Source organism: Gorilla gorilla, chromosome X (genome assembly GCF_029281585.2).
Source record: "Gorilla gorilla gorilla isolate KB3781 chromosome X, NHGRI_mGorGor1-v2.1_pri, whole genome shotgun sequence".
In the NCBI taxonomy this organism is placed as follows: domain Eukaryota; kingdom Metazoa; phylum Chordata; class Mammalia; order Primates; family Hominidae; genus Gorilla; species Gorilla gorilla.
The window spans coordinates 166,700,075-166,715,313 of NC_073247.2; the positions used below are offsets into that span (position 1 = coordinate 166,700,075).

General features: G+C 40.5%; 2 protein-coding genes across 6 annotated transcripts in view; one reads left to right on the forward strand and one right to left on the reverse strand.

Moving 5' to 3' along the window:
* Positions 1–15,239, reverse strand: part of MTCP1 (mature T cell proliferation 1) — an 82,470-nt gene that overhangs the window by 9,344 nt on the left and 57,887 nt on the right. The gene's annotated exons all lie outside the window — the stretch shown is intronic.
* The window catches only part of BRCC3 (BRCA1/BRCA2-containing complex subunit 3), a 51,276-nt gene that overhangs the window by 2,862 nt on the left and 33,175 nt on the right, over positions 1–15,239 (forward strand). For all 5 annotated transcript variants that reach the window (XM_019019298.4, XM_004065160.5, XM_019019300.3 and 2 more), the window contains exons 4-6: positions 2,954–3,073; positions 4,400–4,487; positions 13,990–14,078. In XM_019019298.4, coding sequence (XP_018874843.1) covers positions 2,954–3,073; positions 4,400–4,487; positions 13,990–14,078 — 297 coding nt within the window. The remainder of the gene's footprint in view (positions 1–2,953; positions 3,074–4,399; positions 4,488–13,989; positions 14,079–15,239) is intronic.

Sequence of the window (15,239 nt, forward strand, 5' to 3'; positions counted from 1 at the left end):
CCTGTAGTCAGTACTCTTATATCCTTCCTTTAATAGCCAGACTTCTTAAAAGAATGGGCTACAATTACTACTCCTTCACCTTCCCCAGTCAAACCCACTGAGGTCTGGTTTCTAATTCTACCTTCGGTGGATTATTTCCTGGTGCTTATCTTAATCTTTCTCCTTGAATCTCTAAACTCTCATGAGTTTTTGTTGGTTTTGTTGTATTGCCTTTATTCCTGTTTCCCCCTTCCCACAATCCTTTGTGGACTCCTCTTCCTCCTCTGTCTATGCATTAAATATTACTCATTCCTCTTAGGCACTGAAATCTCTGACTAAAGCAAGAAAGAGAGAAAGAAACAATTCACCCTGGGCATCAGTTACTAAGATACATTCCAATCTTAATAATGTAATTTTATTATTCAAGATTTCATGCCCTCGTCTTGAGTTTTATGTCAGTTTGTACTGTCTAAATTAGATATTAAACTTTATTAGTTAAGCTGCCTTTTTAGTGTTGCATAGTGTATTTTTTATCCTTTTATTTTTAGCCTTTCTGTGTACTAATATTTAAAATGTGTCTCTTGTGTCTCTTATTAGTGGTAAATACTTTTTAAAAAATCCAGTGTGATAATCTTTTTAAGTGGAGTATTCAGTTGAAAAACAAAACAAAAATAAACCACAAAAAAAGAAATATCATGTGAGCCACGAATGTGATCCATATACATAATTTTAAATTTTTTAGTAATCACAGTAAAAAGGAATAAATGAAATTAATTTGAAGGGTGTATTTTAGTTAACCTAAGTATCTGAAGGATTATTATTTTAATATGTAGTGAATATTAAGAAATGTTGAGATATTTTACATTCCTTTTTTCTCTTTTGTGTTGTCTTTGAATTCCATGTGTATTTCATACTTGCTGCATATCTGAAATCAGACCTGTTGCACAGTGAAAATCTATAGCTTATTTCAAAAGCCTTCTCTCAGATTTCACCCTTGTCCCTTCAACATCTGATAATGCTAAGCCCACTCTTTCCCCTGAAACTCTTGTACCATTTCATTGTTCTGGTTTTGCCTTCTTTGTCTTCCTCCCTGGCCCTTCTTGTTCTTCCCCACACTAAATGTGGCCACTCCCCTTGATTCAGGCCAAGACCTCTGCTCCCTTTCTCCACACCTTTTTTGTCCACTCATAAATGCTTTATTGATTCCTGCATTGATTCTATTTGAGTCTAAGCTATAATCCCACTTGCCTGCTAAAAATTGCCATATTGTATATCTCTCATCCCAGATTATCTCATCTGAAAACAAGCTCATCTTCTTTCCTTCCTGACCCTTTCTAAACTTAGATCTGCCTCACACGTTCTACCTAGTTTCAACCTTGAAACTTTAGAGTCCTCTTTGACCGTTTCCTGTCCACCATCACCCATGGTCCATAAGCTACCAAATCTTGTAGATTCATTCTTTTTAATGGGTCTCAAATCTGTTTCTTCCATCTCTGCCATCTGCTTAGCCCAGTACTTCATTGTTACTTCATGTACAGTTTATCTGAAATAATTTTTTTTCCTTCGAGTTCATGCTGCAAATTATGGCTTGGCATTTGAGGTCTTGTACATTCTCACTCCAACTTTCTTAGCTTTGCCATCTGCCATTTCACCTCAAGCTCTGTATCTAAATCGGTTGGGTAAGTTGTCTCCCAGACACCTCTTTCACACTTTACTACTTCCATTCGGCACCTGTAGAAAATCTGTTCCCCCCACTTCCCACAGTAATCAAGGAACGGATACACTTGTCTGCCTTTTCTATGAAGATTTTTTTCTTTTTTAGATTCATATTCTGCTTATGTAAAAGATTACTTTTCTAATATAAGTGAGTTCTTTCCTCTGAGCTCCTGTATTAGTCTGTTATCACACTGTAAAGAACTCTCTGAGGCTGGGTGCGGTGGGTTATGCCTGTAATCCCAGCACTTCGGGAGGTCGAGGCAGGCCTGAAGTCAGGAGTTTGAGACCAGCCTAGCCAATATGGCTACCAAAAAATACAAAAAGCCGGGCATGGTGGCGTGTGCCTGTAATCCAGCTGTTGAGGAGGCTGAGGTGGGAGAATCGCTTGAACCCAGGAGGTAGACGTTGCAGTGAGCTGAGATTGCACTACTGCACTCCAGCCTGGGCGACAGAGTGAGACTGTGTCAAAAAAAAAAAAAAAACAAAACAACAACAAAAAAAAAACTCCCTGAGACTGGGTAATTTATAAAGAAAAGAAGTTTAATTGACTCACAGTTCCACATGGCTGGGGAGGCTTCAGGAAACTTATGATCATGGTGGAAGGTGAAGGGGAAGCAAGGCATATCTTACATGGTGGTAGGAGAGAGAGAGAGAGTGAGGGGGGAAGTGCCACACTTTTAAACCATCAGATCTCCTGAGAACTCACTCTCACACTATTATGAGAACAGCGTAGGGGAAATCCACCCCTACAATCCAATCACCTTTCACCAGGTGTCTCTCCTGATACGTGGGGTTTACAATTTGAGATGAAATTTGGGTGGGGACACAGAGCCCAGCCATATCAGCTCCTATGGCATTGACTTACTACATTATCTTAGTGGAGTTTCATGAATGACAACTTGCCACTCAACCATGTCGTTAGCACATTGAACCCTTTGTCAGCGCTCTGATTTATATTCCTTTGTGCAATACAGTGTTTTGTACATAGTTGTAAGTCAAATAATTACTAGTTGATCATCCTAAAAGTCCTTCCTTGATTTAAATATTAGCATATATATTTTATATTTTTGTGTCTGAAATGTATATATTGAGGTTGGGTGTCTTTTATTTGAAACATTTCATTATTCGTGAGAAAAGTGTCAGTTTTCTAAAATGGAATATTTTATCTGATATTATAATAAAATGCAATTCTATAGTTGAAGGGGGATGTGTTATTGGAGAGAGCTGTAAGTAACCATTTCTGTGGATTTTCCTTTAGGTTGATGCCGTCAGAATTGTTCACATTCATTCTGTCATCATCTTACGACGTTCTGATAAGAGGAAGGACCGAGTAGAAATTTCTCCAGAGCAGCTGTCTGCAGCTTCAACAGAGGCAGAGATATCCTTACTGGTCAATAGAAGCTTTTATGTGCTCTGGGGTTCCTGGGCCGCATTGCTGCTTGCTGCAGTCATCCTGCTTTAGGTGGTTTCACAAATTTTCTTCCCTTAGATCCAATTGTTTGGTTATTAGAATTTCTCTCTATTTCTCCTTTTGAGTGGCTTTTATTGGAAGAATTAGAAATTTTCTGACATTCCTGCTCCTAAATGCCAAAAGATCTCAGGGTCAAACACTGCGACAATGAACTCTGTGTGGAGTCCCCTCCATCTTACTCCCTAGTCTTCTTTCCATTCCTCCCTGCCCCTCCTTCCAGTTTTCCTAGTATCATTTAATTTCTAGGCCATTTACTATCTTGGTCTCTATCCTCTTGAGAGATTCTCTTTTGTGACTTCCTCTCAAAAAATGCAATGCTGGGAACTGAATGCAGTGTTTCATGTTAAATATAACCCCAAAATGATCAAATGGGGCATTTGTTTCCTGTGATTTGTTTCAGTATGATTCCGAGTGTCCTGGCCGGCGCCTCGTAAGTGAATATGAAGCTGATCCCCATCCCACTTTTGTTTTCTTCAGGGATCCTTTCCCTGGCCTCTCGTAGTTTCCTCACATGCTTCTGCTCATCAGTGATCTGCTGAATGCTCAAGTGGGACCCTCAATTGCAGATATGCAGGCTGTCTCTCTGCAGCTCTCCTCTCTGGTCCTCTGCCCTGCAAACTTCAGCTGCAATTACTATTTGTTAAGCACTTACTAGGTGTTTGCCAGGCACTATGCTAAACACCGTGTATGGATTATTGCACTTACTCTTCACTGCTCTGAAACATTATTCCCCTGCCTCAGTCTGCAGCTGAAGAAATGGGCTAAGAGAAGTTAAGTAGTTTCTCTTGGCATTTGAAAACTTGAAAATATATCTTAGAAATATTGTTTCTCAGACTTAGTTGTATAAAAAGGATTATTATATTTTAATATAAATAATTTGCAGGAAAACTAATCAGCATTTTACAGGATAACAGCAGCAGTCTTGAAAGTGACAACTTCTGAAGATTTAGAAAAGCTTTTCAGATAGCACAGTGGTAAGGATTCGAGTGATGAAACATCAGCTAAATTAAATTTGAGGATGTAAGTATATACGGCATTGGAAACCATGTGGATTCTAGTTTAGAAATTTTGGCTTTAAATGGGCATTATGGGAAACTCAGCATTAATCTTATTTCATTCTTTTGTTGCCATTAAATTGTAATAAGCTTATTTTAAACTTCAGGGTGCTTTCTGAGCCCTTATTAGCATCATAAATTTTGTTCCCACATTTTTAAAGTACCTTGACAGACACACAGGTTGGCTGAACTGACAGGCCGCCCCATGAGAGTTGTGGGCTGGTATCATTCCCATCCTCATATAACTGTTTGGCCTTCACATGTTGGTAAGTATCATGGGGTTGCAATGTTTATTGTTTTCAGAAATTAATATCATGTTTCCTTTTCCATTACATAGGGTATGGTTATTTTAAACCAAAATTTGACTGTCCTTTAGCAGATGTCATTATTTTGATTTATTTTATTATGTATTAAAAGTAATGATTTATGTCATATTGATTGTTTTTAATAAGTCTGTCAGTTGATATAAAAAAATTAAACTGTTAACTGAAAATTGCTGATTGCTGAATATCATTACTGTCCAGGACACTCCCATTCTGCAGGCTTAAAGATATTAAAGGGTAAAATTTGCAAAATTGATTTTTACAGTTGCTGTTTACGTATAGTCCATTGGGGCTCTCAATATACATCTTTACCCTTCTAATCAGTGTAATGTAACTAAATTGCTTTCTTTCTACCTTTACCCCTTTTTGAGAATCATGGTGGGTTTTTTTGTCCATATCTGCGTCTCTAGAAAGAAGGAGAATAACTTGGGGAGAGTGAACTAATATTCACGAGCACTTAACTATGTGCTAATGGTTTACAGATGTTTTCTTCTCTAATCCTTGTGGCAACCTGTGAGTTAGAGATCTTACCCCCATTGTACAGAAGGGTAAACAAAGACTCACATGAATTAAGTAAGTTGCAGAGCTGAGGTTAGAACCCAGGTCTGACTCCCAAGTCTGCTCTTCCCACTGTGCTACTACTAGTCATATGGGTTTGAGTTGATAGCAAGTTCTATATTCATCTACACTGTGATACGAATGGCTAAAAGTCATCAGTGGTACAGTCCCAGACTTTAATGAAACACGAGTGGTCCTAAGAAATACAGTATTAGTTCTCAGTCTTGGGTGGGTGAGGATGTTTCTCAGAATCACCTGAGAAAGCTTTCATAAAATGTGCCTGCCCCAAATTAATCTTTCCTAGACCCTAACTCAAACCTACTGTAACAACCTCTGGGAGTAGGTGTTAGGTGGGGATATTGTTAAACGCCCCTAGTTAAATACTGATTTAGAATAAGGGAGATGACAGATCTACCTTCTCCCAGATTTGCCAAATTTTAACATTTGGCAACATTTGCTGTATCATTCTCTTATACGTATATGTATATACGTGTGTGTGTCTGAAGATAATTTTTTCCTGAAGTATTAGATTAAGTTGCAGACATGGTACCTTTTACCCCTACTCTTCACTATGAATTTCCTAAACACAAAGAAATTCTCTTACATAACCATGGTACATTTATAAAAATTGGGAAATTACCATTCATATAATAGTATTATTTAAATTACAGACCTTATTCAGATTCTTTAATTGGCTCACTGATGTCCCAATAAAGTTGTTTTTATAACTATTAATATATTCCTGTAAAGCCTTAATGTCACTGAAAAAATTCAGTGGCTGATTTGTTTTCCTGTCATTGTCAACACTGAAATCAGATTGGCCTAAAATTTTTCCCATGGTAGTGCCATCAGCCACTAATGAAGAAAAGTTTGACACATATATTACTGAACAATTATTTTCACTATAGTAATAAGTTACAATGGGAAATAAATACATAAAATTTGGTGGTAAAAAGAAATTCCCTACGAATTTAAGGAAAAATACCTTATAAGTATCTGAAGCAGAGCACCCAGAAAGTTTCAGAGTTCAGAGAATAATTGAATTCTCTCAGGGGAGAAGATCTGAGCCATTAAACAAGAACCCAGGTAGGAGTTTGTAATGCAGCAGTAACAGTAGTGGGAACATTTCAATCTTTATAGCAGTCAGAAAAAAAAAAAAGGGATACTGCAGAAAGTAACTGAAAAAAATCAACTCTAAATTATGAAATGATTAAGAAGCCATGTGCAAATAATTCAAGACAAAATAGATTTGGAGTCCAGAGTATAGATATCCTACCTGAACAAGAATTAGAATATGCAATAAGGGATATGTGTAAAGAAAGTTTAGAGAGTTACCATAGCATGAGGGTTGGGAATACCAGCTTTGATTTAGTTGGAGACTAGGTCTGTGTTAGCATCTTGTTTCAGTCACTTACTAGTTGAGAAAATATTTTAACTTGTCTGTGTCTCTCTAGTTTCCTCTCTGTCAGAAAAGAACATAGTCTCAGAGTTGTTAAGAGTAGTATATGAAAATCATGTATACGACACCTTGTCCCACACTTACCATGGTAGCTGTTCACCTATAAAATGAACAACAAAAGAAAGACACCAAAGCATTTATTTGTAAAACTCTCAAGGACATGGAGAGAGTATATGAAATATCTATATTGAAGGGCAGACAATATTCAAAGGATTAACAATGAGGACACATCAGGTCTCTCACCTGAGATCTCAAAAATATTTACAGGCCGGGCATAGTGGCTCACGCCTGTAATCCCAGCACTTTGGCAGGATGAGGTAGGCAGATCACTTGAGGTCAGGAGTTGGAGACCCGCCTGGCCAACAAGGTGAAACCCTGTTTCTATTAAAAATGTAAAAATTAGACAGGCATGGTGGCGGGTGCCTGTAATCCAAGTTACTGGGGAGGCTAAGGCAGGAGAATTCACTTGAACCTGGGAGATGGAGGTTGCAGTGAGCTGAGATTGTACCACTGCACTCTAGCCAGGGTGACAGAGCGAGATTCTGTCTCAAAAAAAAAAAGTACAGTAATGAAACTATGGGTACAACTAAAGAAAAATAATTGCCCAACTGAGCTGGCATTCACACTCATCTCCAAACAGCCTTTTAAGAAGTAGTACCTTATAAATGTATGCAATTATGATTTGTCAATTAAAACTAGTATTTAAGAAAGTAAATAAATGGGAAAAAAAGAATTGAGTCTAACAGAGGCACTGTATTGCATTGCAAACCTCAGAAAAAGTGAGCAATGAATAAAAACTAACTACCTTTAACAGGAAAAGAATTCCAAGCTGTGGTAAAGAATGACAAGTGAGAAAGTGAAATCTTTTTTTCTGTTAAAGGAAAGGTATAATTTTAGTTGGTGAGGGAGAGTGACGTGACCATTTCAGTGCTTTTTATGATAAGGTAATTAGTGCAATTAGGTTAAGTTCCAGTGGGCTAGGTAACACTGTTTTGAACATAATTTAAAGGGATCATTCCATAAAACGATTCTTCAGGAAATTTACTGGATACCTGTATGGAATAATAAGGTCATGGCTCCTGCTGTCCTGGACCTTAATGATTTTGTTGGGGGGAAAACAGAGTACTAAAGGGAAAACAATGAGTAACATGATAAAGAAGAAATGAGATGTAGTCCATATAGAACATTTGTACTTGTAAATATAAACAGGGGAAGCATCTATAAAAATAAAAGCCTTGGGATTAGGAAAAAGGAAGAATAAGATGTTATTAAAGACAAGCGGCAAACCTGAAGACTTGAACAAAAACTAACAAACTAGGTTAAGCTGTATGGGGAAAATAAAGAGCAGCCATCATCAGCTAAAGGGTAAGTGAGAGAAGATAGGTAATTCATTCTATAACAAAAGGCGTAGTAACTAAGGAAACTCTAATGAGGCTGAATTATGTGCCCTACCGTAGCAACATACATGTACACAGGATAAAGTTTTACATGTAAGGAATGGAAACTAGTTGAGATAGAAGAACTTGATAACCCACTTTCAAAATTTATTCATTCCTTCAAAAGAACATAAAGTGAGTTGGCCTTCGGTTGAGGTTGGCAGTGGAGGGTGGAGGGGACAGTGAACAAAAGCAAGGGTGAGGTAGGACAAGCACACACACAAAGACTTTAAAATTTCATCTTAAAAGAATTTTACTCTTACAGAAGAATTTCAAGAATATCAAATATGTTCATACTTCACATTGAGGAAAACAACAAAAACACTCTAGTTTGGCTTCGATTAAAGTGGATCTTGCTAGAGTCATCAATGGTATCCATGTTGAAAATCTAGTGACCATTTTAAAATCCCATCTTATAAAACATTGACACTGTCAGGTACTCTCTACTTATTGAAATACTTCCCAGCTAATCACGAGGAGTGTGTGGCTTTTGGGGGAAGAAACTAAGCTGAGGGTCAGAGCTGAAATACCCAGTCCAAAACCAGATGGCTAGTAAGCAGCAGACCCAGTATCTGAATTGAGTTTATATGAGTCTAGAGCCTAGGATTTCTACAGCATCTCACTTTGATTGAACAAGTGGGAATCCTATTCATGGAAGTAGGAAGTGGAGGAGGAAACATAGGTTTGGTGATGGGGAAAGAGATATAGTTCAGTTACATCATACACACACTTAACGTACCTGAATTTTACCTATATGGTACACATTTGCAAAAGAAAAATAAGTGATTTAAATGCTGCAGACTATTTCATAAATCTCCCAAGACTTGGTACTGTTTGTAGAAGTTATTCTTATATTCATTTTATTTTACTTGTAAATGCTTATCCAAGGAGACATGTACCTGTAGTTATGTTCCTCATTTTAAGATCTGCTCAATTTTTTTTTCTAGCACTACGGTGAGTTCTAATATCTTTGTTTAAAAAGTTTTTTTTTTTTTTTTTTTTTGAGACAGAGTCTGGCTCTGTCGCCCAGGTTGGAGTGCAGTGGTACGATCTCAGCTCACTGCAAGCTCCGCCTCCCAGGTTCGCGCCATTCTCCTGCCTCAGCCTCCCGAGTAGCTGGGACTACAGGCATCCGCCACCACACCCGGCTAATTTTTTTGCATTTTTAGTAGAGATGGGGTTTCACTGTGTTAGCCAGTATGGTCTTGATCTCCTGACCTCGTGATCCACCCGCCTTAGCCCTCCAAAGTGCTGGGATTACAGGCCTGAGCCACCGTGCCCAGCCCCAAAAAGTTTTTTTAAAGTAGGATAGGCCAGGTGTAGTGGCTCCTGCCTGTAATTGCAGCACTTTGGGAGGCTGAGGTGGGATGATTGCTTCAGCCTGGGAGTTCAAGTCCATCCTGGGCAAGATGGCGAGCCTCTGTCTCTTAATTTTTTTTTTTAATTAGCCAGGTGTGGTGATGCATGCATGTATTTCCAGCTACTCAGGAGGCTAAGGTGGGAGGAACCCTTGAGCTCAGGAGTTGGAGGTGGCAGTGGGCCGTGACTGCACCACTGTGCGCCAGCCTGAGTGACAAAGCAAGACCTCGTCTCTTAAAATTTTTTTTAAAAAGTAGGATATGAGAAATAGTCAATTATTTTCGGATCTATAAGAACATTTCCAATGGCCTCCACATGTAATTTTGGAAAGACAGGCTGGATTCAGAGCAGGTCTGCCACTTCACAGGAACATTTTCACCACGTAGCTCCTAAAAGGAAATGAGAAGGCCTATTTCTCAAATGTTTCCATGTCCCCTTGGGGGGAAAACAGTTTCAGTTCATTCCTCCACTGACATTAAAAGAGAATGTCTATTTCAGGGAAGAATAATAAAATGGGCTTTTAATACTACATATGGTTATTTCATCATATTTCTTAGGAATGGTGCTGTGTAATATCACTGTGCACAAAATCACAGATTCTTCAAGAAAACTGTTTCTTAAATACCTGTGTAATTGCCCACAAAGGGGCCCAGTGCATGTGACATTCAGTCTAACAGCTTAACCAGCTCTCTGCCGTACTTGCCCTACAGAAAAGCTGAAACTGCTGGTTTCCAGGTCAGTTTATGTGGTCCAATCCCTAACCTGCTTTCTTCCTGAAAGACCCAACCAGAGGAAACTGACCAAAAGAGCATCTCTCGTGTACCAGGCCTGAGTGCAACAGAAAACAGATAAGCGACCTCCAACTTTTTATCCCTGGCTCTGAAGTCACATCCTGAAGAGTTTGGTTACACCAGTAATGAAACATACATGGTTTCCTGTTGCTTTCCTTTCTTAATTTCCGGTGAGGATAATGTCACCAGAAAGTTCCATCTCCCTCTCTCAGTAACAGAGAGAAGTGAAACAGGCGATTGGATCTCAAGCAGGGTCTTGGCTTGAGCCTTGGGGCGGTTTACAGAGTTTCTGTCTTGACCACGGAGATCTTTACCAATTTGCTGGGTAGGTCCATGGCTGCCTGGTTCCCCCAGGACTGCTTTGCCATGACAGCTACCTGAATGACTCCGAGGAACTGCTCTTTGGTGATTTCAGGAGGTTCTTTCCCTTTAAGGGTTCTTCAGACAAGATGTCTGAAGTGCTCTCGATATGAGTTTTGGTAGCGGCCAGCCTGGGTCTGGGAGCAGAGTGATAGGACGTACCCTGCCTGGTCATGCCCAAGGGATTCTGATTATTCATCTGCAACACACCTTGGAAATCATGAACGTCCCGTCTGTGGTCACAGCTGTCTGTCCAGTGCTGGCTGACGTCCAAGCTAACAGCCGCCCCATTGGGAAACTTCATGCTGATCACAGTGGCATCTGCATCCTTTAAGGAGGCCATATCTGGTCAGAAGGCATGTCCGAGAGAAAGCACAGTGTCCAGAGTGGCTTTTCACAGCAACATGCATGCAATGTCCACATTGTGCACCCAGTCTTGTAGAGAACCCCACCTGCCCGCCTGCCCTCGCTTCCTCTCTCCGTCCCTCCGTCCCTTCCTTGCCCAGGCTGGAGTGCGATGGCGCGCCCTCTCAGGTAACTGCAACCGCCGTCTCCTGGGCTCAAGCGATTCTCCTGTCTTAGCTTCCCGAGTAGCTGGGATTACAGGCGCGCACCACCACGCCTGGCTAATTTTTTTTTTTGCATTTTGAGTAGAGAGGGAGTTTCACCACATTGGCCAGGCTGGTCTCAAACTCATGACCTCAGGTCTGCCCGCCGTGGCCTCCCAAAGTGCTGGGATTACAGGCGTGAGTGACCGCGCCTGGCCGGCCCTTTCTTTAGGAAACCAGAAGCCCCTGCTCACAGCGCCATCTGGTGGATCCTTTTGTAAGAACTGGATTAAAGCTCTTGTAAAATCCAGAGTAAAGGCGTTCCCAATCTCTCAGCTTCCTCAAAGCAGGACTGGGCAGTCGCCTATTCAAACCACGCAGCCTCGTGCAAAGCACCCCCATCCCTGTTCTCGAATTACCCTAGTGTTGGCCAAATAATCGGCTCTGAAGGTTCACTCCACTTTATATAGCTGATCGTCAAAAACATACAGCAAGCAGCAGCCGTTCTTATCCATTATATCCCAAAGATGGCCAGGCTAATGCTCCGATGTCATTAAAGCATCTCATACCTCTGTTGGAGGCTTCTGAAGTAAGTCTTTGGCTGTTCTGAGGGCACCAATGGGCTTTTCACTCAGAAGGAAAGGCTGAGAGGTGGCCAGCAGAGGTAGATAGCGTTGTGTTTGGACGGAAGCAGAATGCCTGAGAGAATTTCTGAGTGGATGCTGAGGGGCAAGGGCGAGTGGTGCAGGGTCCGAGGCTGCTGAGGTGAGAATAAGTGTCCATAGGATGACAGCTCCTCGCGGGCAACGGTGGCTGGAGTGGGTCCCTCAGCGCTCAGGTGGTCTCCCAAGGGGTAGACAATGCTCAGAGGGGGTACATCCATTAGGACGGGGTGCCAGAACGATCCTACCCAGAGAAGCTTCGCCGGCGAGAAGAATACGCCTTCCCATGGGGGAAGATGGGGGTACGAGGGACTCCCCCGGAGGGGTGACCGAGGCCAGTCTGAGCCTCTGGGGGCCCAAGGTCGGGGACTCTTGGTAGCCAGTGGACGGGCAGGGTCGGCTCGCTTTGGCAGGCGCCAGGGTGGAGGTACTGAGCTTACGTGAGACATAATCTCAGTAGCATTGTTTTAAGACAACCAAGTTGAACTGTCAGACGACAACTTAGATCTATGGTTCTCCTGTTCTGGGACTAGAGTTTCTTGGGCAGGAGTTGGGAGTGGCTGGTGTAGATTTGAAGCCACAAAACTAGATAAAACCCCCAAAGGGTAAGGGTAGAGAGATAAAAGGACTGAACACTGATCCTGGGCCACACCAATATTTGGAGAGTGGGAAGATGAGAAGGATCCAGCAACAGAGACAGGAAGTTAGAGACGAGTAGGAAGAGTGGGAACGTGAGGCAAAGTGAAGACAGTGTTTCAAGAAGGGAGTGATCAGCTGAGATCAGGTAAATTGAAGACCAAGAATAAATCATTGGTGACCTTGAGAAAAAGCAGTTTGGGTAACATGATGGGGACAGTAGTTGTTACCACTGGTTGTAGATAAAATTGAATGGAAGTAATGCTTATGAAGTACCTTTGATGTGTGTTAAAAATTTTGCAATTTAAAAATTACAAAAACCCTATGAGAGAAGGGATGATGTTTATTCTCATTTAACTGATAAGGAAATAGGCTTAACAGTACCAAGAATTTTACTTTTAGCAATTTACTTTAATTCTCTGTACTGCTATAGACCGTTTTACAATGCTGTGTTCTTTTAGCAATATTTTCAGCCAATTTCCTTTGTACTCATTGCTGGGTACTGTTTGGTCTCAGTCTTTACTTAGGAGGACATTGGGGAGAAGTCAAAATCCAGATCAAAAAGGTATACACACAAAGAATGTTGAAGAACAGATTGCCAAAATAAGTGAATGTAAGCCATTGGGCAAAACTGTAATCTGCAGTGTTTCATTGTGACACCTGATCTTTTGTATCCTTTATAAACAATGGTCTGAAGACTAAATTTAGCCTCTGTTTAGTTTTTGGCTTTTTTTTTTTTTTTTTTGAGACGGAGTTTCGCTCTCGTTGCCCAGGCTGGAGTGCAATGGCACGATCTCGGCTCACTGCAACCTCCACCTCCCAGATTCAAGCGATTCTCCTGCCTCAGCCTCCCAAGTAGCTGGGATTACAGGCATCCACCACCACACCCAGCTAATTTTGAATTTTTAGTAGAGAAGGGGTTTCTCCTTGTTGGTCAGGCTGGTCTCAAACTCCCGACCTGAGGTGATCCGCCTGCCTCAGCCTCCCAAAGTGCTAGGATTACAGGCATGAGCCACCACGCCTGGCCGTTTTTGGCATTTAATATTTTAATCCTTTCTAATGTTGTTATTTGGTGCCTGTTTATTATCTCTTTTCAAAAGTTCAGTAACCATATCAAGCAGAATTAAGAAAAAAATCAAGTAACCATATAGGAGGGGTTTCTACTCTCTGGAATGTTGAATTTATATCACAACCACTTCCATGCAATGGCTTCCTGTAAGATTTTCCTCTGTAATTGTTCCACACTTCTATTCTTTAGTAGCAAGCCTAATAAATATGTTCACTTTCCTAGAAGCTGTCCATCAAAAGGCTTTTTCTAGGAAATACTTTCTCTCCTTTTTAATTTCTCTTTCTATACCACATTCCATAGCAGAGCTACTCTTGGGCTAGGCAGGCTAGAGTTATTAATAAGTTTTATTATTTAATGGCAGACTTTCGATAGTATTACCCTAACCTAGCAAAACATTTTTACTTTGACATTGTCCTTAGAATATATTCCTGTTTTGCCTGTACAATCTGAATCCTAGGAAGATTATATGTTGCTGTTATCTTTAAATCTTTAAGTCAATCTTTAAATCAATAGGCTGTGAGACACAGCTTATTGACAGAAGATTTTTAAATTTTCATTTATTTTCAGATGTTCGCACACAAGCCATGTACCAGATGATGGATCAAGGCTTTGTAGGACTTATTTTTTCCTGTTTCATAGAAGATAAGAACACAAAGGTATTGTGTGTGCATGTGTGTGTGTGTGTGTGTGTGTGTGTGTGTGTAGGGTCTGTGTGTGTGTGTACGCACAGAGTAGAGAAAAATCTCTTTGCAATTTTAATAGGATGGCCAGGAAAGGTTTCAAGGAAAAGGGTCATTGAGTCAGGACCTGAAGAAGGTGAGGGAACAAGTCTTGTGGATTTCTTGGGGAAAGAACGTTCCAGGCAGAGGAAATAGCCAGTGCAAAGACCCTAAGGTGAGTGTGGCATGTTCAGGAAACATCAAGGAAGTTGGTGTGGCTGCAGCAGAGTGAGGAAGACCATGACCATACATGCCAGTTTGCCTCTGTCAGTCCCAGTTTTACCCTATTATCCTAGTGTCCTTCCCTCTTGGAAGTGTCCCAGTTTGAATGATAACTCATTTAGTTGTCCTAAACAAGGTCCAGATCTTGTAAGGCCTTGGATTTGACTCTGAGTTGGGAAGTCACTGGAGGATGACTTCAGGTTTTAATGGGATCTCTCTGGCTTCTGTGTAGACTGAACAGTGGGCAGAGGGTGTGGGTGGAATCCGTGGCATCAGTGAAACCTGTTAGGAAGATATTGCTGTAATCTAGACAAGAGATGATGGAGGTTTGGTCATGGAGGTAAGAGTGAAGATAATGAGAAGTGGTTGGATGCTGAATATAGTTTGATGGCTACTAATAGTAACAACTACCATTTATCACCTATTGTATGGCATGTACTTATTAGGTGCTTTACGTAAATATGCTGTAACCCTGACAAAAACCCAGAAGGAGTATTATTCCCATTTTATGAATGAACAAACTGAAGCTCAGAGAGGTTAAACAGTTTGATCAGTGGCCAGTCTTGCCATTCTTTATTTGGATTCTGTTTGAATTTTATGTTCATGTCAAGAGGTTATAATATGTGTCAGTTCAAACAAAAAGAAAATTACTACTTAACATTGTAGGTATGAATTCTGCTAAGAATACCAATAGTGTCTTATTTAGTGCATTAGTTATATTCTCAGAATCTGTGTTAATAATGAATATTTTCCATAAAATCAGTTTTCCAGAAACACTAAAGTTCAGTACCTTGAACTTTATACATCATTTGAAATGCTTTCAACCTTGTCATCATGCGTTTATTTATTTATTGTCATCATAAGTAGTTGTTGAAT